Here is a 25,784-nt window from a genome sequence, read left to right as displayed (position 1 = left end):
TTTTTGGTTGACAGTTTATTTTTTGGCAGACAGTTTTAACACCCTTGAGAGAAATTCAAGAGTAGCATTTACTGAATTAAAGTTACAATTTTTTTAAAGATTAACTTATTTCTTTGAAATAGATATACAGAGAGAATCTTCTACCTGCTTGTTTACTCTCCAGATGGCTGCAATGGTTGGAGCCGGGCCAGCCTGGAGCCAGGAGCTTCTTCCTGGTACAGAGGCCCAAGCTCCTGGCCATCTTCCGCTGCTCTCCCAGGCACATCATCAGGGAGCTGGATGGGAAGTGGAGCAGCCAGGACATGAACAGGAGCCCGTATGGGATGCTGGTGTAGCAGACGGCGGATTAACTTGCTACACCACAATGCCGGCCCCTATAATTTGTTTTAATCTGATAAGTCTTCTAACTCAAGAGACCGGTATCAAGTTATACGACATCCAGTTTCACCTTGATGTTCATGGCTGCCAGTTCAGCTACAAAATACCGAAAAACGTAAGGCACGGACACGGTGTCGATGGTGTCGCTGCGGTTACAGAGTGTACAGTTGTATTTTCTGTTGCGCATGGCAGACCAAGACGGCGGTGGCTTCTCCAGCAGCGGAGAGAGCAGGCTGCCGCACTCCACACACACGTGGGCTATGGAGCGGTCGGAGCAGTTGAAGAGGCGGTCATGAAGAAGAAAAGATGTGCCGTGAGCTAACAGAGCGTCGCGCTCCATCTCCCCAAAACGGATTCCGCCCTGGACATTCCTGCCCCCGATAGGCTGGTTGGTGACTCTGTCCCTGGCTCCAGTTGTTCTAACCTGAAATTTGTCCGAGACCATGTGGCGCAAGCGCTGGTAATAAACCACGCCTATGAAGATGTCTGCCTCCAGCTCCAGCCCGCTGATGCCACTATACAATCTCTCGGTGCCGTAGAAGTTGTAGCCGGCAGCCTTTAACATCTCGCCAAAGTGGTCCAGGGCCGAGTTCTGCTCAGAGAAGGTGAAGGGGGTGGCATCGTGGCAGAGGCCGTGCAGGGCTGCAGACTTCCCGGCCATGCTCTCGATCAGCATGCCGATGGTCATGCGTGAGGGGAAGCCGTGAGGATTGAACAGGATGTCTGGGACCATCCCACTCTCGGTGAAAGGCATGTCCTCGACCGGCCACAGGCGGCTCAAAATGCCCTTCTGCCCATGACGGCTGGCGAATTTATCTCCAATAGTCGGGTTCCGAGGGACTCTCATCGTGATGCAAATGCACTTGAATTTTCCACTCCCAGTGTCGTTACTGCACACTTTGATGTTATCCACAATACAATTTTCTTTACTCCTAGGAAAAAAGAAACCATATAGAAAAGTCAAACTGTTTGGTTAAGTTTACAAAGAAACTGAAGTTTTGTGGATATAACTAGTGCTTCATAAGGGATGTCTGTAACTTATTCTTACCTCTACTCGCCAATACAAATACTTCGTATCCCTAAAATATGAATAGGGCTTTTGATTCTGGTCACTACAGAATAACGGTCACTTGAAAGATAAGAACAACCAACATAACAGAAAAACTATTCTAATTCCCATGAACTCTAATAGACCGAAAACAAGAAAAGTAGAAAACAGCACAAGACATGTAGCTGTCTCATTTAAGCAATGATGGTTCAGCCATGACAAAGACCACAAAGCTATGGCTTGGATGTTCCCCTGCACATGTGTCCTGAAGCACCTTAACCCCCTCTGTAGCCCACACGAGGTCACCACGTCATGATGGACGGACTAGTGACCCTGCAGGAGGTGCAGGGGCGCTGTCGGGCCTTCTGTTTGCCACTGCGTGAGGACACCCAGAGGGGGTCATGTGGCAGGAAGGAGTGCTCCCCAGACACCCGCTCTGCCAGTGCCTTCCTCTTGACTTCCCAGCTTCCTCTCCTTTATAAATCACCCAGCCTCACTCAGGTATTTTGTTCTGGCAGCACAAACTGACTTAAGACGATAACCGAGGGGCCTGCACCATGGCACAGTAGGTTAATCCTCTGCCTGTGGCGCCAGCATCCCATATGGGTAACGGTTCTAGTCCTGGCTGCTTCTCTTCCAATCCAGCTCTCTGCTGTGGCCTGGGAAAGCAGTAGAAGATGGCCCAAGTCCTTGGGTCCCTGCATCCACATGGGAGACTGGGAAGAAGCACCTGTCTCCTAACTGGCGTAGCTCCAGCTGTTGTGGCCATTTGGGGAGTGAACCAATGGACGGAGGCCCTTTCTCTCTGTCTCTCCCTCTCACTGACTGTAACTCTACTTCTCACATAAATAAATAAAAATCTTTAAAAGAGACAGTAACCGAGTTACGCTTGCATTTTCCCCAAAACTTCTCTTCTTAAAAGATAACTGCCGTTGACTTCTGGCAATGTCACTGGGAAATGGCCTTTACAAAACAGCACGGAAACTTACTTATAGTATACCACAAAGCTCTCCCCGGTGTTGAGGTTTAGGTAGCCATAGTATGGATCTCCATACTGTAGTTTTGTTCCGATGAACGGCAAGCCATCATCATCTAATCTCTGCAAGATCCGCGGGTCACCAGGTTTGACTCCAAACACCAAACTATCATCTCCTTGCTTAATTTTTTCAGAGAGGTCTATGAACTCGGTCTTGTAGACACTTCCATGGGCAAAGCCGCGTTCCCAAGAAGCCTTATTCACAATCTGTGAAGTCAAAGAATCATCCGGGTGAGTAACTGAGGCCAGTCGAGGACTTGGCAAATAACAACGTGCAAGACTACAACACTTGGTTCAGGGTAACCAGCATTAGAGTTTAAAACTCTCCCCACAAAGCCCAAAGCACCAATGTTATCAAAACCCAGACAACATAGGAATGGCCCCAAACCTACTCATGCATACATGTAAATGGTGGCCATGTCCAAGACTACATTTAGTCACCATTCACTCCTAACATGAACTTGACTACGCATATCTGAACATCCAGTCTCTGTGCCCTCGAGGCTCGCCCACTTTCAGCTTAGACCAGAAACTATTTTACAGAACACCCAGGTGCCAAATACTCAGTACCGAGGGCACAAACATACTCCTTCAGTTCTCTCACAGTTAACAAAAAAGCTAAAAACCGAAAGCATCAGAACCACATCTAGGCCGGCGCCACGGCTCACTAGGCTAATCCTCCGCCTAGCGGCGCCGGCACACCGGGTTCTAGTCCCGGTCAGGGCGCCGGATTCTGTCCCGGTTGCCCCTCTTCCAGGCCAGCTCTCTGCTGTGGCCAGGGAGTGCAGTGGAGGATGGCCCAGGTGCTTGGGCCCTGCACCCTATGGGAGACCAGGAAAAGCACCTGGCTCCTGGCTCCTGCCATCGGATCAGCGCGGTGCGCCGGCTGCAGCGCACCAGCCGCGGTGGCCATTGGAGGGTGAACCAACGGCAAAAGGAAGACCTTTCTCTCTGTCTCTCTCACTGTCCACTCTGCCTGTCAAAAAAAAAAAAAAAAAAAAAAAAAAAAAATCAGAACCACATCTCCTGTAAAGCTTACCATGGCATCTTCCATGTCATAGCCCGTGTAAGAAGTCACAGCAACGATGGCATTGGTCCCAATTGGGTAGTTGTCCATGTCGTAGTAGTCATACATGTATGGCCTGACCAAAGGACTCTGTGGAGTCTGGAGACGATACAGCTTATTATCTGATCGGTCTTGGTAAGTGAGAAGTGGAAAGCCCATGGTTTGTTTACCTATGGAAAAAAAAAAAAAAGAAAAAAACCAAGAACCATGTTAGCATTTTCTGCTTTTCCACCTTAACTATAAATACTGGAAACAAATACCAGCATCGTAGGGGATTGAATCAATGGACCAATTAATCATGGTGGCTGTGCTTATGGCAGAGAAATGAAGTAGATCTTAATGTGACTGGATCATCAAGACGATGCCAGATGCGAAGAAGTTCAGAATGACATTTTCTATGAAACTATGTACTGCATTCCAAACAGTTCTACACCCAGTTCATGGACACACGCATAATGTAAACAGCAGATTTAAAGGCTGTACACAAACATAGGGTATCTCTATTAGAAGAGAATCCAATTAAGATTACTGTCTTACAAACAAGAAAGTGTCAATTATTTGTAAACAGGAGCTTCAAAAAATTCATGGAAAATGGAATAAAAGGTGGTTTGCACTTCCCATGACCTGTGTGAAGTACCCTTCATAAATTCTGGGCACAGGATTTAGGGTACAGGGAAGACTTTTCATGCACTCCTTTACAGTACAGGGAATCACTTCAGAACAAAGTGATTTTAAAAACATGTACCCGGGGCTGGTGCTGTGGCATAGTACACTAAGTCTCTGCTTGTAGTGCTGGAATCCCATATGGGCGCCAGTTTGTGTCCTGGCTGCTCCTTTTTGGATCCAGCTCTCTGCTATGGTCTGGGGAAGCAGCGGAAGATGGCTCAAGTGCTTGAGTCCCCACACCCGTGTGGGAGACCTGGAAGAAGCCCCTGGCTCCTGGCTTCAGATCTGCCCAGCTCTAGCTGTTGCAGCCATTTGGGCAGTGAACCAGTGGACGGAAGATCTTTCTCTCTGTCTCTCCTTCTCAAATATATAAATGAAATATTTAGAAACAAAGCAAAACATGTATCTATAGTGGAATTAGATAAAAAATAGAGGGGACTTTTAGCTTCCAGATAATAGATGGCTACTCCTGCAAGACCACCTTAACACTCTAGATTCAGGAAACAAAAAAATCCCCTCAACTATAAACACATGCACTGCCTAAAGCAATAGAGAATAACCCAAAGGAAACTGAGAGAAAGCAAACCTGGACAAAAGGCAGAACACTGCATGGATTTCTGGTGTTTTTAGTTTTTCATCTATCACTATTGCTTGCCTTGCAGCCCAGTCAGTGTAGTGGTTACAACCACGTTAAACCCACGTCCTTCCTGAGTTGAAGACCAAAGGATAAAGTTCAGAGAACAAACAGTATCTAGAAAATAAGGAAGCGAACTCTAGAGATGAGAGAACCACTGTGGAGAGCAACTCGGACTAGACTAAGTTACTGGAATTAAGACTTATTCTATGCATCTGCTCTCCCACAATATGGCGCTGGGAGAGGAGGAAACAGCTTCTACACAGCTGCCTCCAGTTCAACCAATAAACAGCAGGACCTGCTCCTGATTGGAGGAGAGCAGCGTACTCGGCATGTGGGTAGCAGAGTTGGGATTGGTGGAAGAGGACTATAAAGGAGGAGAGAGACAACATGCACGAGGAACATCTAAAGGGAACATCTATGAGGAACACCTGAGCAGCCCCCGAGAGAGCCGGCGGGCGGTGTGCCGCTCCCCCGCGGAAGTGGGGAAAGTGGCAGGGGGAACCGCCCTTCCACAGAGGTGGAAGGGTCGGTAGCCAACCCGGGAAGAACCAGCAGCAAACCCGGGGAGGGCAGAGCAGACAAAAGAACAACGCAGGGTCCTGTGTCATTCCTCCGTGAAGAGGGGGAGCGACATAATGGTGCCGTGACTCGGATATGAAGCCTAGGCAGGGTTTAGTGTCATTCCTCCATGAAGAGGGGGAGCGACAAACCACAAAGGGAGAGCCTTGAATACTGCCTGGCTTCAGCCTGGCCCAGCCCTGGCTGTTGCAGCCATTTGGGGAGAGAACCAGCAGATGGAAGATCTCTGTTTCTCCCTTGCTTTCTCTGTAACTCTGCCTTTCAAATAAATAAATAAATTTTAAAACCAAAATTCTACCCATACACTGAGTCTAAATCTCTGGTGGATTCCTGGACTATGCAGGTATGGGAGACAAGCAGCCCCCCTGAGAAAGCGTCCCCCAGCTGCTATGTCCACTGTTCACTGCTACACAAAACCAAAGCCTGTCCTCTCCACAGCACCATCGTGGATCCCACAGTTCATGGACAAGCAACCAGACAGGAAAACACCGCCCGCGCTCCAGGAGAAATGCAGTGAGTGGAGGCTGATGGTGAGGTGACCCGGATGCCAGGACTAAGACTGTAACACTCATTATATAAATTGTGTTCAGATATGCAAGGAGAAATACATCTTTAATGAAGGAAGGTGAGAAACTTTAGAAAACTGAAACTATTACAAAAAGAACCAAGTAGAAATTGTAGACAGGAAGAATAGTGTTTCAACAAAGTTGACTACGTTATTTTCTTAACGGCTTTACGACCAGCAATGCCGAAGCAGGACAAACACAAAGGAAACCACACCCACACAGCAGCAGTTGCTCTCCTACAAACCCGAAGTGCAGAGGAAACCTGAGAGACAGGCAAACCCGCCCTCTACACAGAGCGGGCCCCCACGAGGCCCAACACCACTGCCTTCTGACAGGAACGAAGCACAACGGAGACAGAGTGGGAGCTGGGGAAACAGCTCTAGGTGCCGAAAGGGAGCAGCTGCAGCTCAGGACCAATTATATGAGAGTGCCTCAAAGTGTTCACGAAAACCAGAATTCGAGGTGAGTGTGCTGGGCACAGACCATTTTGACATGCACGTACAGTTTCTTCATGATACACGTTTTTCATGAATTTCTTGAAGACTCCCTGTTTGTGTGTATCTCAAAAATTTTTGCACCCAAAATAAACTTTTTTTTTTTTTTTTTTTGACAGGCAGAGTGGACAGTGAGAGAGAGAGAGAGACAGGGAGAAAGGTCTTCCTTTGCCGTTGGTTCACCCTCCAATGGCCGCTGCGGCCGGCGCACTGCGCTGATCCGAAGCCAGGAGCCAGGTACTTCTCCTGGTCTCCCATGGGGTGCAGGGCCAAGCACTTGGGCCATCCTCCACTGCACTCCCTGGCCACAGCAGAGAGCTGGCCTGGAAGACGGGCAACCGGGACAGAATCCGGTGCCCCGACCAGGACTAGAACCCGGTGTGCTGGCGCCGCAAGGCGGAGGATTAGCCTAGTGAGCCGTGGTGCCGGCCTAAAATAAACTTATTTTTAAAATTCCACTTTCCACAAACTTTTTGAAGTCCTCTAGTCTATGCAGGAACACCTTCCCTGAGTGAAAGTGAAATCAGAGTTTGCAGATGATGGCTGGCGCGGCGGCGGCTCACTAGGCTAATCCTCCGCCTTGCAGTGCCAGCACACCGGGTTCTAGTCGCGGTCGGGGCGCCGGATTCTGTCCCGGTTGCCCCCCTTCCAGGCCAGCTCTCTGCTGTGGCCCGGGAGGGCAGTGGAGGATGGCCCAAGTGCTTGGGCCCTGCACCCCATGGGAGACCAGGAGAAGTACCTGGCTCCTGCCATCGGATCAGCACGGTGCGCCAGCTGCAGGGTGCCAGCCACGGTGGCCATTGGAGGGTGAACCAATGGCAAAAGGAAGACCTTTCTCTTTGTCTCTCTCTCTCACTGTCCACTCTGTCAAAAAAAAAAAAAAAAAAAAAAAAAAGAGTTTGCAGATGAGTGAAAATCGGGAGCACAGTCGCTAGCACAGTGCGCTGAAGGTGGTTCTTCAGGCAGAAGGGAAGTCGTGAGTGATGGAAACGTGCATCTGCAGGCAGGGGGAGTGATTATAACAGCTCCCGATCTTCCAGACGCGAGTCATGGTATTTCAAATTCAAAGTGTCGGACACGCTAGAAAATACCTTTTTTTTTTTTTAAATGTCCATGTCGAGAACCACAAAGAAAGGCTACAGAGCTACTCTAAATTTAAGGAGACTGACCAACAATGACAACTAAACGACGCGTGGCCATGAGCTGCGTGCTTGCTGCCCAGAAAATCTGGCATTTCTGGCCAGACTGGCCCAAGTCTGAACAAGGACCATCAAAGCACAGTACCAGTGCAATCTCCTGACTATAACAGTTCTCGTGGCTCTGGGAGTCCCTGTCGACAGGAACACGCACATGGAAACGTCTGGGGTAACGATGCATTGCGTCTGCGTCTCCACCCCAAAGGGAAAACTAAGTACCGGCGGGCGAACAAACCGGGCGGCACGCTCCTGGGGACTCCGCGCGGGCCCTGCGGCTCTGCTGCGAGCATGACTCTCCCGCCCTCCACGCCGCCTTACCCATCTGGCACTGGTACATGTTCCGGGGACTCTGGTTGTGATCAGAGAAAGGGATGAAGTTGGCGATGACGCTGAGCATGCTGTGAGGGAAGAGCTCCTGGTGCGTGGTGACGCCGGCCAAAACCTCGTCCTCAAAGATGGCAACGTTCAGGAAGAGCTGGGAGAGAGGGGTGGGCGCATAAGGCACAGAACACCGGTGACTGTGGACGTGTCAGCTCTGCTCCTCAGAGGGCTCAAAGGCCCCGCGCCTGGCCCAGAATCACGCCCCGGGAGGACTCCTCTGGGGCGCACAGGGAACCCTCCTGCTTGCAGTACCGTCTGCTTTATGCATTTCATTCTGAACCTACCCTGGTCCAACTGTGAAGAGGACGGGAAGACGGGAAACTTCTCTGAGTAGCACAGAGTCCCCCGTTTTGCAACTGCAAGCATGTTGGCCAAATCTCATAGACTATTTCAGTCTCACCAGCCGGGGCAGAGCCAGGTACAGAGGAGCTCTGGGGGCTGGGCAGGAGGGGCAGGAGGGGCAGGAGGGGCAGGAGGCACGTAAGGGGACCACTAAGTCACTCTGAAAATCACAGAGAAGCACACACCCTCATCTCTCTCCCTCTCTCTCTCTCTCACACACACAGCCTGTACCTGCTCCATAGTTCCAATCAGTTCTTCTTTGCCTAATTCCAAGTTCTGCACAGGCCGGACGAGCCTACAGGGAGTGGTAAAAAGGTACAACCCCGGGTACAGGCTTGGTTTTCCTGTCATGGGGACAAGGGCCACCTCCATCCAGGGGGGAATTCTTTTTTCTCTCAGCACCTGTTTTCAACAAAAGAGAGTGTTCAATAAGAACTAGTGATGTATTTTACATGACTCCCTCCCCCTCCTCACCACCCTGCTGGTAGGTGGGTACAATGGAGGAGCTCTAACATGAAAACCAGTATTTTAAGAACTTAAAGTCACTCAAGTAACAACCCCAGTGCCCCGAGGCCACTGCTGTCCACGCCAGTCTCATCCCCAAGCAGAGTGCCAATGTCCCCACATCGAGAGGGGCAAGAACCCGACCTCCCTGACAGCTCAGCCCATTACTAGACAAACCAGCAATGAGTGACACTGGGGATAAGGTGAACTAAGAGAGTGCACGTATCCAGACTAAATGAAATTCTGCCTCCTGATGTCTAAAATGCAATAGGTTATTAGTTCTATTTCATTTCATTTTATAGTTTCACTTATTTATTTGAGAGATTAGTTATTTGGTTTACTCTCCAAATGCCTGCAATAGGCAAGCCTGGGCCAGGCTGAAGCCAGGAACTCCACCTGGGTCTCCCATGTGGGTGGCAGGAACTCAAGCACTTGGGCCATGATTTGCTGCCTCCCAGGTGTATTAGCAGGAGCTGAATTGGAAGCAGAGGTAGAAATCCATCCCAGGCATGTAGATATGGACGCAGGTGTCCCCAAGCTGTTTAACCTGCTGTACAACGCTCACCTCTGGTTTTAACTTTAAATGTATTAGATGAAAAGGTCCTTCCCTTTGAGAGTTAAGGATAAAATAAAACAAAACAAAACTAGTAATTCCTGAGTGAAAGAAGAAATACAAACTATAATTACAGAAATTTAAAAAAAAAAATAACATTCACGTATCAGAATTCATGCAGATTGTTATACACTATTAATAAAAATGGAAGTATTTTGGGTAGAGGAAAAATAGAAAGATGCTCATCAAAGTTTCAGTAGCACCAGGAGAAAGTTCTGGGAGCCTAGGGTACAGCAAGTGACTATGGTTAATAATATCATACTGTATACTATTTCAAATACACACCCACTCTCACCTAGATGGTAATACAAGGGGCCAGCACTGTGATGTAGTAGGTTAAGCCTCTGTCTACAGCGCCAGCATCCCATATAGGTGCCTTTGCAAGTCCTAGCGGCTCAACTTCCAATTGCTCCCTGCTAATGCATCTGGGAAAGCAGTGGAAGATGGCCCAAGAGGGAGACCCAGATGAAGCTCCTGGCTCCTGGCTTTGGCCTGGCCCAGCTCTGGCCATTGCGGTCATTTGGGGAGTGAACCAGCAGGTGGAAGACTTCTCTCTCTCCCCTTCTCTCTCTGTATCTCTGCCTTTCAAATAAATAAATCTTTTTTAAAAATGGTAATAAAGGCCGGCGCCACGGCTCGCTGGGCTAATCCTCCGCCTGCGGCGCCGGCACCCCAGGTTCTAGTCCCACTTGGGGCGCCGGATTCTGTCCCAGTTGCTCCTCTTCCAGTCCAGCTCTCTGCTGTGGCCTGGGAAAGCAGTAGAAGATGGCCCAAGTCCTTGGGCCCCTGCACCCATGTGGGAGACTTGGAAGAAGCTCCTGGCTCCTGGCTTTGGATCAGCGCAGCTCTGGCCGTTGCAGCCAATTGGGGAGTGAACCATTGGATGGATGATCTCTCTCTCTCTGACTCTCCTCTCTCTGTGTAACTCTGACTTTCAAATAAATCTTTAAAGTAGAAAAAAAAAGCACATTTCTCAGGTCTGGCACTGTGGTGTAGCGGGTAAAGTTGCCGCCTGCAGTGCTGGCATCCCTGGTTCAAGACTAGCTGCTCCACTTCCAGTTCAGCTCTCTGCTATGGTCTGGGAAAGCAGTAGAAGATGGCCCAAGTCTTTGGGCCTCTGCACCCGTGTGGGAGACCCAGAAGAAGCTCCTGGCTCCTGGCTTCAGATCGGCCCAGCTCTGGTCGTTGCCCCCATTTGGGGAGTGAACCAGTGGATGGAAGACCTCTCTCTCTGTCTCTACCTCTCTCTCTGTGTAACTTTCATAAATAATAAATCTTAAAAAAAAAAAAAAAAAAAAAAAACCACATTCCTGAGAGAACTGGTGGAATCTGAACATCGACCGTGGCTTCCGCCAACATGCCCTTCCCAGCTTTAGGTAAATGTTATTTTGGTTACTGAAGAAAAAGTACTTGATCTTGGAAAAGATACACTGAAATCTTTACGTAAAGGGGGACGTGATTTCTGTCTCGTGATCTCAAATTGTTCAGAAGAAAAATGATAAAGAGCACAGTACACAAATGATAAAGAACAAACACCTGATGAACTGGCTAACAGGCATTCAGGAGTTCTCTGCAGGGTCCAAACAGCTTTTCTCTGAGTGTAAAATTGTGTCAATGTCTAATGATTTTAAAAACTAAGAGACAGCAGAGTATTACCACCAGCTCATCCAGGACAGCTCTTCTGTAGACTGCTACCTAAGCAGCCAAAGCTCGTTGTCAGGAAGAAAAGTCCAAGATAAGTTACTCAAAGAACGGCACTCTACTTTGTCGCTCCCCCTCTTCATGGAGGAATGACACTAAACCCTGCCTAGGCTTCATATCCGAGTCACGGCACCATTATGTCGCTCCCCCTCTTCATGGAGGAACGACACAGGACCCTGCCTAGGCTTCATATCCGAGTCACGGCACCATTATGTCGCTCCCCATCTTCGTGGAGGAACGACACAGGACCCTGCGCTGTTCTTTTGTCTGCTCGGCCCTCCCCGGGTTTGCTGCTCGTTCTTCCCAGGTTGGCTACTATCCCTTCCACCTCCGTGGAAGGGCAGTTCCCCCTGGCCACATTCCCCACTTCCGCAGGGGAGCGGCACACCGCCGGCCGGCTCTCTCGGGGGCTGCACAGGTGTTCCCCTTAGATGTTCCTGGTGCATGCCGTCTCTCTCCTCCTTTATAGTCCTCCTCCGCCAATCCCAACTCGGCTGCCCACACGCCGAGTACGCTGCTCTCCAATCAGGAGCAAGTCCTACAGTTTATTGGCTGAACTGGAGGCAGCTGTGTAGAAGCTGTTTTCTTCTCTCCCAGCGCCATATTGTGGGAGAGCAGATGCATAGAATAAGTCTTAATTCCAGTAACAGTCTAGTCCGAGTTGCTCCCCACATACTTGACTTTAAAAAAAGGTATTTTCAGGTCCTAGAAGGCAAGCGAGGAGGAGATAACACGTAATCCCTAGTCCCTAAGGTGCCTGTGTCCCGTACTCGAGGACCCGGGTTTGATACCAACTCTGGCGCCTGACTCCAGCTTCCTGCTAATGCAGGCCCCGGGAGAGGTGATGGCTCAAGTGACTGGGTTACTGACACCCACATGGGAGGTCCAAACTGAGTCCTTTGCTACTGGCCTCAGACCCAGCCCAGGCCTGCCACTGTGGGCACTTGGGGGAATGAATTAGTAGATAGGAACTCTCAAAAAAAGAGAGACAAAAGAGGGTATGATGTATGTCTTTTTGTTGTTGTTGTTAACACTTAATAAATACTAGCATTTTTCTTCTTGGAGGATTAGCATTTGTACTCTGTTCACCCTTTAAAAGCAGGCAGATGTTTGTATTTCTTATATTTCTCATGTATCTTTACTGTTATTGAAATGTTCATATTTTGAAATCCCTTATATGCTATTAATATTAACAAGAAGGAAAAAGTTAAAATTTATTACATTGGGATCTCAATGAAACGACCAAAAACTGCAGATGGGCCAAACGTGTCACAGACCCTGCCAAGGAGGTCAGCAGTGGGCAAGCCTTTGCCCACGGGAGGAAAGTACTGGCAGCTCTTCAATGAGCTTCAAACCACTGGCCGCTGACCACCTGAGACTGCCCTAGGGCCATCTCATCCATGGCAAAGGACCCAAAACCGAACGTCCAGAGACGCGACAACTCACAGACTGAAGATCACCTTAAAAAGACGGAGAGAATCTGCGATGCCGGGAGCAAGCTCCTTATCCACCCAGCCTACCATGACGCCATCCAGCAGGACAGGGTAGCACTCGCTGTACGGTCGGTGTGGAGCCCCATCGATGGGTGTGACCCCTGGCGAAGGAACAGACGGGATGATCACGTCAGAATGCTGTAGCCAACATTTCTTTTTATTTATTTGACAGGTAGAGTTGGAGAGAGAGAGAGAGAGAAAGGTCTTCCTCCTGTTGGTTCACTCCCCAAATGGCTGCCACGGCCGGCGCTGCGCCGATCCGAAGCCAGGAACCAGGCGCTTCCTCCGGGTCTCCCATGGGGTGCAGGGCCCAAGCACTTGGGCCATCCTCCACTGCCTTCCCGGGCCACAGCAGAGAGCTGGCCTGGAAGAGGAGCAACCGGGACAGAATCCGGCGCCCATATGGGATGCTGGTGCCGCAGGCGGAGGATTAACCAAGTGAGCCACAGCACACCGGCCCCTGTAGCCAACATCTCAAATGCCCTCCGGAGGGTTCATCAACAGCTTCAACAGTTTACATATCAACTAGCCTTGGGGGAGAGGAGCTGCAGGAGAGGGAGGAAAGGTAGCCTCTCCCTATACCCGTACACTCTTTAAAGTATGACGTCTGAGCCACGTACACATAACTGTTTTCAAAAATATATAATTATTTGCAGATTCCATACTTATAATTTACCTGCTTGCTACTTTTTATTTGTAACCACAAAAGCAAGATTAAGGGCAGTTTCAAGGCCATCTTAGGACATGCAGCCGCAACTCGGGCGTGCGTATTCCCAGCTGAGATGGATCAAGGGGACGCGCGGCTTTGCCTCAGCTCTGACACTGGAAACAGGTGGAACAAGTGCAGGCCGCTCAGTGCTTGCGGCCTCTCTGCTTTCTGTTGGCGACTCTGCTACTTAACGCGGACCTCAAGCACAGCACTGCAGTGCTGTCGGGCACTCCTCAGGGTGTGAGGCTGTGCTGCACGCTATCCAGGTACACTTACAGTCACGGTGCCCCGCAACATCCAGGAATCAACAGCACAAGCTGAATAAGGTGCTTTCACTAGAAACACATAAAACTACACCAGCTGACCAAAGCGGCTGTGACCTGGGGCTTGCAGGAGCACCCCTGGAACTGCAGCACTCACTAACTCAGGGTGGCAGGGGCTTTACAGACCCAGCACCACCACCAAGAACCACCTGTCATCAGGCGAAAGGGCACTCACCCAGGAGCCCCTAAGAGCTCCTGAGGACCCGAAGCGTTTACAGTGCCCGACCATCTCTGTCGCTTCCTTCCCCAGGCCCGGAGCAAACCACCCTTCCCATCTCCTCTTCAGCAGGGGACACGTTTCCCATCTGCCCACTTCTTTCTTTTCGCCTTTCTCCCATCTCCCAGGCTTTGGCATTTAAATCCCCAGTAGCAAACAAAGCCATCCTTTTCCTTGTAGATGGTGAATGTACAAATTATACTGCTTACATTCTCAATCTTGTGTATTTCTTCATGCCTTTCTCTGGGGCCTCCTTCTCTCTGGCCCCCCTCTAACTGGGAGAAGCACTTGTAAGCTGACATTTCTGGACCCCTGACTCCACATTCTCTGGTTGCTAGAGAAACTCTATGATCATCTGACCCCTGGGAAGTGGAGGCGTTCACCAGAACCACATAAAACTATGCCAGTTGACCCAAAAATGTGTAAGCCTTAATCCCACTGGAGAACCTACCCACAGACCACCAAACTAGGTCTCCAAATCACAACTGGAGGACCCCAGGACTGGCAACTGTTCAAAGAAAAAGCTGTTTATTCTAAGTATGAAGGTAAGCTCAAACCAAGCATCAGACACAGGAGAACAGTGTGAGAGAAGCCACAGCAGAGGCAGCAGCTGCAAGGTAGCCAGGAGCAACGGTTATATACTTGGCAGCATTAAGTATACTGGACAACCTTTTTTTTTAAACATCTTCCTGCACCAACACGGCAGGGGTCCTCCCACAGAAGTTTGGAGAACTAAAGTTACACAATAGCTTCTATACTTCCAATATTAACTGCTGGTCTTGTTCAAATGTCTTGATACTGTTCGTTTCAGAAAGAACAAATCACCTACCCACATTGAAGTTCTCCTGTTTCCTTTTTCAAAGAATGAATTTGATCTTCCAAAGGCAAGCCAAAAAAGTAGCCCAACTATTGCATAGAAGAGTGAAAAGGAACTTCTGTGAGAAGTCACTACAGAATCCCCAAAGGGGCATTAACCCAACAGTCTGTACCTGTTAGAAGCCATCCACCCAAACCAGACCGTTCACTGCTGTTGGTCACATACCCAGGCTGCACAACAAAGGTGGGATGGATGTCGTATACACAAACTGCGTAACGACCTCGCAGATGGCAGTTAAGTGGTTCATCAGACCACAGGGCTCCCCGTCTGGGGTGTGCACAGGGCACAGGAAGCCCCAGGATTCCGGGAGCAGCCTGCGGACGGTGGTGGTCCTCATCTTGGCAAAGTCAGCCCCTCTGTGCACACAGCGGAAATGGGAGAGGTAGCGTATGAAGTTCAGCTTGTCAGCCACAACACAAAGTCCAGAATCTTGCAGGAAGCCCAGACCTTAACAAAACAGAAGTCACTTGAAAAGGGTCAAGCAAAGTCTATTTGTTCAATCTTTGAGAAGACAAATCTTCAGAGCACTCTATAGATCAGAGTGGGTTACTCCAACACATACTGTTAGCAGTGGTAAGTGGAGCTTAACAAAAACAGTGAAAACAACCCCCCCCACCAGGTTTCACAATCACACCCATTGGCTCCCCGTCTCCTCCAGCACCAGCCCCTTTGTGGGAGAACATTAAGTCATTAGATTGATGTGGGAGGCAGGCCAGCGGATTCACACCCTTGAGTTAGCCCGCTAACCACAGAATCTGCATTAGCAGCATCTGTTACCAAAATAAAGATTTCTGTCCCCAGGCGTGACTTTTCAAAGTTCAGGTCACTCGAATGCAAACAGCTGAGGGACTTGCCATCTATCAGCCCAGGCCTCCTACCAGGCAGCCCTCCCTCAAGAGACCTAAGTAGTTTTCCAGGAGGCACAAGAAAGGCATTTGGTGCTAAGAACTGGCCTAAAGCTACACAGACACCTAGTCTAAAGCCCTCCAGGCTCACAGACATTTACCAAAATTCACCACTAGAGGTCAGTTTTCAGGGAAAGGGGGCAGTTTCTTTTTAAACAGAACCTCCCTCCGCCACCTGTAAACCCCAGTCTGCAGGTAACTGGAAAGGCCTGTTTAATTTCACCTGTTTTAGAACGTAGGTTCCCAGTAGCAAGAAGATACTCAAATGGCCTGGTAAGGTCTGCTCCCATACTAAAAACCTTCAGCAAATTTTCAGTGTTTATGGATATGTTGGTCTTCTGAGCCTTCTTATCCAAAGCTATTTTAATAGACGTTAACCAGGCTTCCATCTTTTCCTAACATAGGAAAAAGAAAAATTCAATTTAGCCAGGCATTTCTCAAGACAGACTTACTCGCCATCCGGTTTCCGGGCACCAGGAGCACTTCATGGTAGGGAGCTGTTCTGTGCACCGTAGCTGCTTAGCAGCATCCCTGGCCTCTACCCACTGGATGCCAGCAGCACCCCCACCCCAGCTGTAACAACCAAAAATGCCTCCAGACATTGTCAACGTCCCTGTGGGGTGGGGACAGAACCTCTGCTCTAGATGGTCCACGTTAATGGACAGAATCACTTGTTTGCTTTGGTATAAATTTTAAAAAATTCTTTTAATGACTTACTTTTATTTATTTGAAAGAGTTAGAGGTAGAGACAGGGAGAGAGGTCTTCCATCCACTGGCTTACTTCCCAAATGGCCACAACAGCCAGGGCTGGGCCGATCCGAAGCCAGGAGCTCCTTCCAGTTCTCCCACGTGGGTGCAGGGGCTCCAGCACTGTGGGCCATCCTCTGCTGCTCTCCCAGGCACATTAGCAGGGCACTGGATCACAAGTGGAGCAGCTTGGACCCAAACAAGCACTACAGGCTGGGGCTTTGAGCCCACTGCGCCACCGTGCCAGCCCTTAAATTAAAATTCTAACTGAAGTTTTTAACTGACACCTCTCATCGAGCCACTGCAACAGCTTCCACGCCAGGGACAAGCAACAGCAGCAGAGCTCCGAGGCGGCAGCAGCAGTCCCTGCGCCTGTCAGAACACCGCCAGCCAATGAGGGCTCAAAGTCTCCAGCTGAGATCCAACAGCCAGGACAGCTGCCCAGTGAGCAGGAACAACAGACACCATACAACCTGAAACCCAACAGCAAAGGGACTGAAGACAAAAAAGACCAAGAGGAGGAAAGAAGCCCACGGAGGTGAGGGACAGACACAGGCAACGCTGCGAGCTGGCAGAGGAGGAAGGAGAAGCGGAAGGAAGCTGAACCCTCTTCTGCCAGGCCTGCCCATTTCGCTCCTTCAAAGTTTGGTTTCAGTTTTGATTGACATTTAATAACTGTACAAACTTGTGGGGTGCAACATGAGGCTTCCAGACACACACACACACACACACACACACGCACACTGTAATGACCAAATACAAACTACCACCAAATCAGCTTTCTTAGTGAAATTACTTTTTGTGCCACACCATTCTCCACATCTCCACACCCCCCTGCCCAGGATCAGTTCTCAGTATTTACGCCCTAAATACCGAGTTAGCAAATCCCAGACCACCGCTTCCGGGGAAAACACGGGGCGCTGTTCCCGCAGGTCAGTGGGTCAGTCCCCGATCCTCTTTCACGTGCGCTTCTACTGGAAGAAGGCTTACTACACAGCCTCGGTTGCTCAACACCCACAGGCCTTCGTGCACTGAGGAACACGAGGCTATCTCTGGAGGACATTTTAAGCACTGACCATCACCAACAAAAAAACACAAAAATGCCACAAACGAGGCACTAAGCAGAACCCTGAAAAAGACCTTTGCTAACCGTGTTGGTGCCGAGAGAAGGCAAAATGTTGCCTTTCTGACAGCCTCAACAGGGAGCCCAGGCATCAGGAGACCAACTTCCACAGCTCTGCCATGCCAGTGAGTGACAGCAAAAGCCCCTCGTATTGCGGTCCCCAGTAAATTCTAGCGAGCAGGTGAATTCACAAACACGCACTCTGTAAAGAACAGTGAACGCTATGCACACACACAGCCCATTCGCACGTCACCATTAATGCTGTGACCAAGACTGATGCTGTCTTCAGAAGCATAAAAATATCAGACACATTTCTGAATCCGGTGTCAGCCAGGATTTCTGACTAAGTGTCTTACCGCTCACAACAAGAAAGAAACTGTGCAAAATGCCCACACTGGGAGTTCTAAACGTGCAGAAAACACTACTGGGCGCCCTCACCCCATTCTGCGATTCTGCGAGCGGGCATGTGGTGAGAGCAGGGCGTTTACCTTCAGAAACATAAGGAAGAGCTGACCAGGCGTGAGCACCTCTTGGTTCACTAGACTATCAGGATTCTCCTCCATGCACTCGCCTTTGGCTAAGGCAAAGAGCTTCCGGGTCATGAGACAAAGCAGGTAAAACTTTTCAGTATTGGATTTCAAGTGGATACAGATGCACTGGCTGTGAAAACAGAAAGAAAACGCTTAAAGAAACTCAGTTGCTAATACCGCCTAATGTCCTACAGACCAACATCCCCAGTGCATGTTTACTTAAAACAAAAATCTTTACATCAGTAAAGTTGCTTTTTCCTGTTTTCTGACAACATGAGTGAAAGAACAGAACAGGGGCCAAGGGCTCGCCCTGTGCTGGCCAGTATGGGAGCAAGCAGCCCCACATGGCTATTTCCATTTAATCCAAGCTGAGGATCTAGTTTCTCAACTGACTGGCCACGTTCTAAATAACTGGCCCGTGGCTTCAGCTGCCTGTGGACAGAGCTGGTATAGCGCTGGACCTTGGGAAAATACAGGGACACAAAGCCTGCAAGTGTCAAACACGCACAAGGAAAAATGTGTGTCCACGTACACGAGAGCAATCAAGTGTATGAGATACAGTGTGAACAGCTGGTGGATGTATGTGCCCAATTTGGACATTACTTTAGAAGTCTGAAATGATTTCAAAATAAAAGTTAAAAAGTACAGTAACATCAAATGAAACTACCAAAAACAGAGAGGGGAGTGAGAATGTCTACAGAGACAAAGCCAGCCCCTACCAGCCTGGACAGGATTCCACCCCAGTTCACCCTGACATTCTGATGACCGTCAGCATAAAGAATCCCCGCCCCGAGGAAGCGGCAGTGGCACAGACATACTTAAACAGGAATTCTGCGGCCTGCTCATTTGGATACCAGTCTGGAAGGTTGAGTTTCACTCTGAAGCACTCGCCGAGATAGTTGAGAACCTGCTTCTGTGTGAAGCAACCCTCTTCCGCGACAATCCTCAACATCTGAGAGACAGAGTTCCTAAAGAAAGAGTCAGCCTCTTTCCCCTTGATGAGTTCCTGGAAAATCTGGTAATCGGAAAAGCTGACAAGTGCCTGGAACGGGGTGGGGAAAGGGTATTTTTAATTGCTCACTAGCAACAGATAAACTATCTTATTCATTTAGTAGCAATTCGCTCCTCTGATGATTTTAACACCCAAGAAAAATGAGCGTCCCACAGCTGGCCTCTATTGAAACACAGCACTGCGTGGATGATAGCCCCAGCAACTGCCCCTGGTATTTCACAGCCTGGGTGGTGTCCCCCACGGAGCTTCAGGGTGACCAAGAGAATAAGGTGAAAAAGATAACGTGAGACACCCCAGGCTAAGTCATAGAGGCCACTGCCGCCTGCACCAGATCCTCCTGGTTCACGACCTGAGGGCAGGAGCACACAGCTGCCACCAGGAACCTATGGAAGGGCCCCTGTTTGGGGAAAAACTGAGATCTGCCAACAGCCAGCGCACATCTGCCAGCCATGGGGCTGAGCCACCTGGGAAGTGGATTCTCCAGCCCTGGGCAATCCTTTGAAATGACCCAGCCCCTACTGACACCCCCCTGTGCCCCTCGGAGACCTCAAAGCAGACTGCCCACCCCCCTCGAATTCCTGAGGAACAGATGTTTACTGAACAGTGAAGAAAAGCATGACGGAATCCATCAGATCTGCACCGGATACTCCCTCCATAACCACAACAAAACATTCAGTAAGTCACACCTTAAGTGCAAATCCCAAAGGAAGAAAAAACAGTTCCTTCCGGTAAATAAAGTTCAGCATCACCGTGCCATTCTCCAGGTAGTGCAGGTTCATATTGACTGCAGAGTGCTCCTCCCTCACACAGTGCATGGACACTCCTGCGGAAGCAAGCGGCAGAGAGCCAGGGTTCAGTGACAGACGGACACAGCACCAAGCGCTGGGAGTGGCCAGGGCTGGCAACCAAAATGTCTCTAGACCTCGCCAAATGTCCTCTGGGCGTGAAATCTCCCCAGGTTCAGAGACAGGGACGCAAAATAACTGAAGTTATGAAGTTAACCAAACTACAGAGTTTCCCTCCACCCATCTGAATGGCATGTCCCTCCCCAGCCCCCAGGAACGAGGTCAGACAGCACGGCATATCCCTCCACCCTGTGGGGAGCTGGTGGCTTCATCCAACAGTTCAAATGGAGAAAAGGAGGATTTTGGGTTTGCAACATCAGTTGAAGATTGCTAAGACATACCGCACCAGTTGATGCAAAGGAGTAAACTAGACACGTGGGTGTGCTGAGACATGCTTCTGGGCGTAGTACGTACAGCTACAAGTAAAGGCCGACTTTCATCTCAATCCTCAATCAGCGTAGGTTGTTTGGTTGTAGGGGTCGCCCCAAGAGAATAGTCTTGTGAAGTCTGGCGCTGTCACAGAGTATTCAGCCAGAGACCCCCAGAAGAGTGCCGTGGGCATCTAAACAAGACTTCTGGGGCCACATCCCCTGCAGCCACGTCAGGCCAGCCTTCACCTTCGTAAGCAGTAACATAAACACTGTGCTCTTCCCGTTGGAAAAATAGGAAGTAGGTTTCCCACTATGAAACTGGAATCTTTTTCAACTTTAACATCATTTTGAATTGTGGTCCCTTCCAGGGCCAGAGACACACAGCACGACCCGAGGGCGGCTCCCAGTCAGCTACACAGTCCCCAGGGGAGGCAGCCCGCACTTCACACAGGGCTGTGTGGCCAGCTTTCCCCTTGTCACGTCCTACTGTGTCCACAAAATGCCCATCTGTGTGCATACGCAAGATGCTCGGCCCTTTATAAAGCAGGCTCTGTGTTAGATGATTTTGCCCAACTCTAGGCTAATGCAAGTGAGTGAGGCTAAGCTCTGACGGTCTGTAGGTTAGAAGCAATGAACGCCGTGTTCCACTGAGTACTTTCATCTCATGGTGGGCTGAATGGGACACAACTCTGTCGTTAAGTGAAGGAGCATGCCATATGTTCCTTGTGTAATGAGCACCACAATCAAGCTGATCAAAACATCAATCACTACCCAGTTATCATCTGTGACTGTGTGTGTGCATGCGCACACGCACACCTGGCAGTCAGGACACTGTATTATCAAATTTCAAGGAAACAATGCAGTGTTACTAACCATCACCACCATGCTGTACATTAGATTCCCAGAACTGATTCTTCTATAACTAGAAGTCTGCACCCTCTGACCAACATCTTTCTTGCCTCTCTACTTTCATGATGAAATCATAACACAGAAATGCTCAATACAAAAACAAAAAATATAAACATGAGAACAAGTCTAAGGACTGTCTGGGTACATCTACTTAAAAAAAAAGGCTTAACACTTTCCCAAAAGAACACTGCAACCATCATGAGAACTCACCATACTGAGTATAGCCGGGTCCTCTGCTTCTCCATTTCGGTCTCACCATCGCAATGGGGAAATTCCTCCGAGGCATGATCAACATGCGGATGACTTTTTCAATGCCATTGATTATAAAATAGCCTCCCATTTCCTGTCAGAGATAAACTGAAATTTGCTAAAAAGACACCTCACCGACTATACACATGAACCTTATTCCTAGCCAGATGTGGAACCACACACAGAAGTGGTAATGTACACACCTCTGTGAATGGCCCTGCTGATCCCCTGAGAACAGGATAGACATGGTTTATGTGTGAAACACTCTTCTCTCGTACATGAGGAAATGGAAGAAAAGTGTGGAAGGAAAATAGGGTACTTCCCTCTCCTGGACACAGGAAGGAAAGGCCAACTGGACAGGCTTCTGTTCACCAAAATGGCATTAAAACAGCGCCACGGGTTAATGCCCTGGCCTGAAATGCCAGCATCCCATATGGGCGCCGGTTCTAGTCTTGGCCGCTCCACTTCCAATCCAGCTCTCTGCGATGGTCTGGGATAGCAGTAGAAGATGGCCCAAATCCCTGGGCCCTCGCACTCACGTGGGAGACCTAGAAGAAGCTCCTGGCTTCAGAACAGCACGGCTTTGGCTGTTGCGGCCAGCTGGGGAGTGAACCAGCGGATGCAAGACCTCTCTCTCTCTCTGCCTTTCTTTCTCTCTCTGTGTAACTCTGACTTTCAAATAAATAAAATAAATCTTAAAAAAAATTAGCTCTGGGCAATATCACACTTCCATAATAAAGAATCAGGCATACCACGGCTAGGTCTCCATGCTGCCTAACAGTGAACCCTCCTAACAGGGGGGTAGCGGACACTCAACTTCCCAAAGCCACACACGGGTAAGGGGAACAACTACAAGTCAAACCCAGGTCTGACACCAACACCCTCTTCCCGCCACGTGAGTCTCCCTACTGCAGGCAGAACCAGCTCATCTCGATTCTTCCAGCTCAGCGCTGCGAAGCCACCCACCACCGTGGAGAGAAGGTGTGCGAATCATAAATACGCTCACAGAATGCTACCCCAGCAGACAGACATTTCTCACAGCAGCTCTGGGGGTTAACACAGCTTTAAACAAACGAAATTCCTAAAAGTCTCCAAAAAACCATCATTCAGAAAACTGGGGAAAACCTCCCAGTTCTTTCCACCCCCCTCCCTCAATTGCTCAATTATATAAGCATTTTTTCATTCTGCCTTGGGGAACAGTCAACAAGAGCCTGAGAGAGTGTGCAGACAGGGTATCAACATCTCATTTCACCTATCCAGAAACTGGAGCAGAGAAAGAAAACCCGCTCCTAGCACGTTTCCCACCCTGGAACTTCACTGCCCCGGGGCCCGGACCCCACCGCTACCTCTGCCTCCTCGTGGTGCTCAATGAGGGCCTGGGGAGAAAGGTTGTACAGGTTGCAAAGCTTGGACTTCACCATGATGGGAACATGGCCGAGAAACTGCTTAATGACTCCTTTGGAGGTGCCATTTACTGCCCAGCTGATATCAGCCTAGGTGAAAAAGAGAAAAACACTCTTAGGAAGCAGACTACATCGAATGACTTCATGCTTCAGGTTTCAAAGACGGGCGCTCTCAGACGCCAGCACCAAGAAGGCAGAATTCTGTATGAACCCCAGAAGCCATCCGCCCTGTGGGAGCCAGGCGCGGTCACACTCACCGTCAGCTTCCCACGGTAGGTGCTCCTTCGGCCCCGGCATTCTGCTGGGTACACGTTGAACTCTCTGCAGATGGTGCCCTTGGGAACCGTGGGGGGACTGATCACAGCGTCCACGATGGTAAGAGTGATGCGCTCATCTTTGAAAGCGAATTCAAAGGGAGCTATGGCCTGGAATACAATACGCATGATTACACGGCCTGCATTTCCAAGGCACTTTTTCTCTAGGACTCCTGCAAATCCCTGTGTTCCTTAAGCACTGAAGCCCGCAACGCCACCGTGACAAACAGAAGAGAGTTAAGACGACATGCGGTCCACTCTTCACTACGCACTTCAGGCTGCCACGCGTTAACTCGGGGTTGTTCTGTCTGCCATGAGCAGAGCGAGGAGGCTCTCAGGATACAGCTGGCACCAGGCCAACGCGCCTGCTCTCTGACCCCAGCGCCGACCTTCTCCAGTCTGACCCTGCTCAGACAGCAAGGAGAGGGAAGCCTCCTTCCGACTGGGCTCACACTGGCAGCCCACCAGACACAAACAACCCTCCGGCTTAGTGTTAGAATGACAGGAACACGGACGGCGGAGCCGACTAAGAATACACAGGCCATCCGCCCTCATGTGAATTCAACCCAGCTTTTCTCAGTTTTATCTAAGACTGATGGTACTTTAGAACTGAAATGTTAAATATATTTCATGTCTAAGGGATGTAGTGTCAAAACAGGGAGAGGCAATTAGAAGATCTGCTTCGGGGCCGGTGCTGTGGCTCACTTGGCTAATCCTCCGCCTGTGGCACTGGCATCCCATATGGGCTCTGGATTCCAGTCCCAGTTGCCCCTCTTCCAGGCCAGCTCTCTGCTGTGGCCTGGGAGGGCAGTGGAGGATGGCCCAAGTGCATGGGCCCTGCACCCGCATGGGAGACCAGGAAGAGACACCTGGCTCCTGGCTTCAGATCGGCGCAGCGCCGGCCGTAGCGGCCACTTGGGGAGTGAACCAATGGAAGAAAGACCTTTCTCTCTATCTCTCTCTCTCTCACTGTCTATAACTCTACCTGTCAAATAAATTAAAAAAAAAAAAAGAAGAAGAAGAAGAAGAGGAAGATCTGCTTCTCCAGCTCCTGGCTCCGGTCTGGCCCAGCCCCAGGTGTTGCAGCCATTTGGGGGGTGTACCAGTGGATGGAAGACTCTCTCTCTCCTCCCCTCCCCAACTCTGTTACTCTGCCTCTCACATAAATAAATCTTAAAAAAAAAAAAAAAAAAAAAAAAAAAAAGACTCACTCGTGCAAGCCACAGCTGCACTCTCGGCAGGTAAACGCCGCTGAGCCTTGACGCTCACGTTAGTGAAATTCTTTAAAGTTACCGCAAACGCTGACCCACGCTCCGGGGAAACACGAAGTCAAGTCCCTGAGAGCCTCTGTCACAGCTTGCCATCAGCCGATCAGTACAGAACCTCGCCCTACCTGTTCCTGTTAAAGGGCGCCTCACTTGATAGACGGCTGAGCAGCGGGCGTTCAGCTTAGCACTTATGATGCCCACATTCCACCCTGGAGCGCCTGCACCTGCGTCCCAACTCTGACTCCGCTTTCCTGCGAATGCAGACCCCGAGAGGCAGCGGTGATGATCAAGCAGTTGGTCCCTGCCTTGGCCCAGCCCCTGCTGCTGCGGGCATTTGGGGTGGCGAACCAGTGGGCAAGAGCTCCCTCTCTCTTCCTCTCATATAAATAAATAATAAATTTAACAGCAGAATGGTCTGAATGAAGCTTACCTAACGTGTATTTTCATCACAGCTTTCCTGTGCCCAGCAACAACACAAAGTACTTCAATGTATGTTTTCAGGCACTATTTCAAGTTGCAAAATTATCAACAAACAGTACAAAAATGTGAAAAAGGCTGCACCAGACAGCAAAAAGAACAGGTGTTTATGTCTGAGAACTGAAATCGAGAGGCAGAACACTGTCTTATTGGATCTCAGCTGGGAACGCGCGCATCGGGCAACTCAAATGTTTGCTGTTCTACGCACGGAAAGTCACAAGTAAATTTTAGTGAGTAAATGAATCTGTGAATTAGGAATCCCCGAAGGATGAAACTAGTTGTGTTCTGAAAAAATCCACATGATGCACACATGAATTCTGAGCCGCAGAATCGAAGGATCCACTCCACAGAAGCTAAGCAAAACCGGAGCCTCCCCGGCGCCTCGCCGGGACCCCGTCGCCCGCCCGCCTGCGGGACCTTCTCCCCCACGAGCCCCCAGCCTCATGCACCCTGCCCAGCCCCCTCCTCCGCCAGCCTGCCGGCGCACACAGCCCTCCGAGGCGCCGGGGGAGGCACCGCGCTCACCTGCACCGCGTGGCCGAGCCCCTCGCGCACCGCGTAGTTGAACGACTCCACGTGCGCCCGCGTCAGCTCCTGCAAGGCCGCCTTTTGCTGCTCCCGCGGGATCCCGTAAGAGGGGTCGGTCAAGTGCTTTAGGCTAGGCCCGCTGGGCAGGGTCCGCCACCGGCCAACCGGATCCATGTGTCCGCCGGAGCACCGAGAAGCCAGCGGCAGCGCGCCACACGCAGGAGTCGCTGCCGGAATCCCGGCGCCCGCGGCCTGCTGGGAAATGTAGTTTCTTCAT

General features: G+C 50.0%; 1 protein-coding gene across 1 annotated transcript; it reads right to left on the bottom strand.

Moving 5' to 3' along the window:
* Window positions 1–25,784, bottom strand: POLR1B (RNA polymerase I subunit B). Its single transcript, XM_002709591.5, has 15 exons — window positions 25,505–25,784; window positions 23,178–23,345; window positions 22,864–23,010; window positions 21,479–21,611; window positions 19,830–19,966; window positions 18,950–19,173; window positions 18,090–18,261; window positions 15,955–16,126; window positions 14,992–15,273; window positions 12,668–12,801; window positions 8,621–8,791; window positions 7,985–8,141; window positions 3,502–3,698; window positions 2,416–2,669; window positions 1–1,310 (listed from the first exon to the last, which is right to left on the bottom strand). The coding sequence occupies exons 1-15, from the start codon at window positions 25,679–25,681 to the stop codon at window positions 428–430; spliced, it is 3,408 nt and encodes a 1,135-aa protein (XP_002709637.1). The 5' UTR covers window positions 25,682–25,784; the 3' UTR covers window positions 1–427.

Source organism: Oryctolagus cuniculus, chromosome 2 (genome assembly GCF_964237555.1).
Source record: "Oryctolagus cuniculus chromosome 2, mOryCun1.1, whole genome shotgun sequence".
Taxonomy (NCBI): domain Eukaryota; kingdom Metazoa; phylum Chordata; class Mammalia; order Lagomorpha; family Leporidae; genus Oryctolagus; species Oryctolagus cuniculus.
Note: the sequence above shows the minus strand (reverse complement) of the source record. Positions and strands in the feature narration are given on the sequence as shown.

Excerpts from the sequence above, each read along its gene's own strand:
- POLR1B (XM_002709591.5), bottom strand. The coding sequence starts at position 25,681 with ATGGATCCGGTTGGCCGGTGGCGGACCCTGCCCAGCGGGCCTAGCCTA. Across the intron at positions 23,011-23,177 it reads CCTACCGTGGGAAGCTGACG|GCTGATATCAGCTGGGCAGT; the intron begins GTGAGTGTGACC and ends TTTTTCACCTAG. Across the intron at positions 18,262-18,949 it reads GCCGCAGAATTCCTGTTTAA|CCAGTGCATCTGTATCCACT; the intron begins GTATGTCTGTGC and ends CTGTTTTCACAG.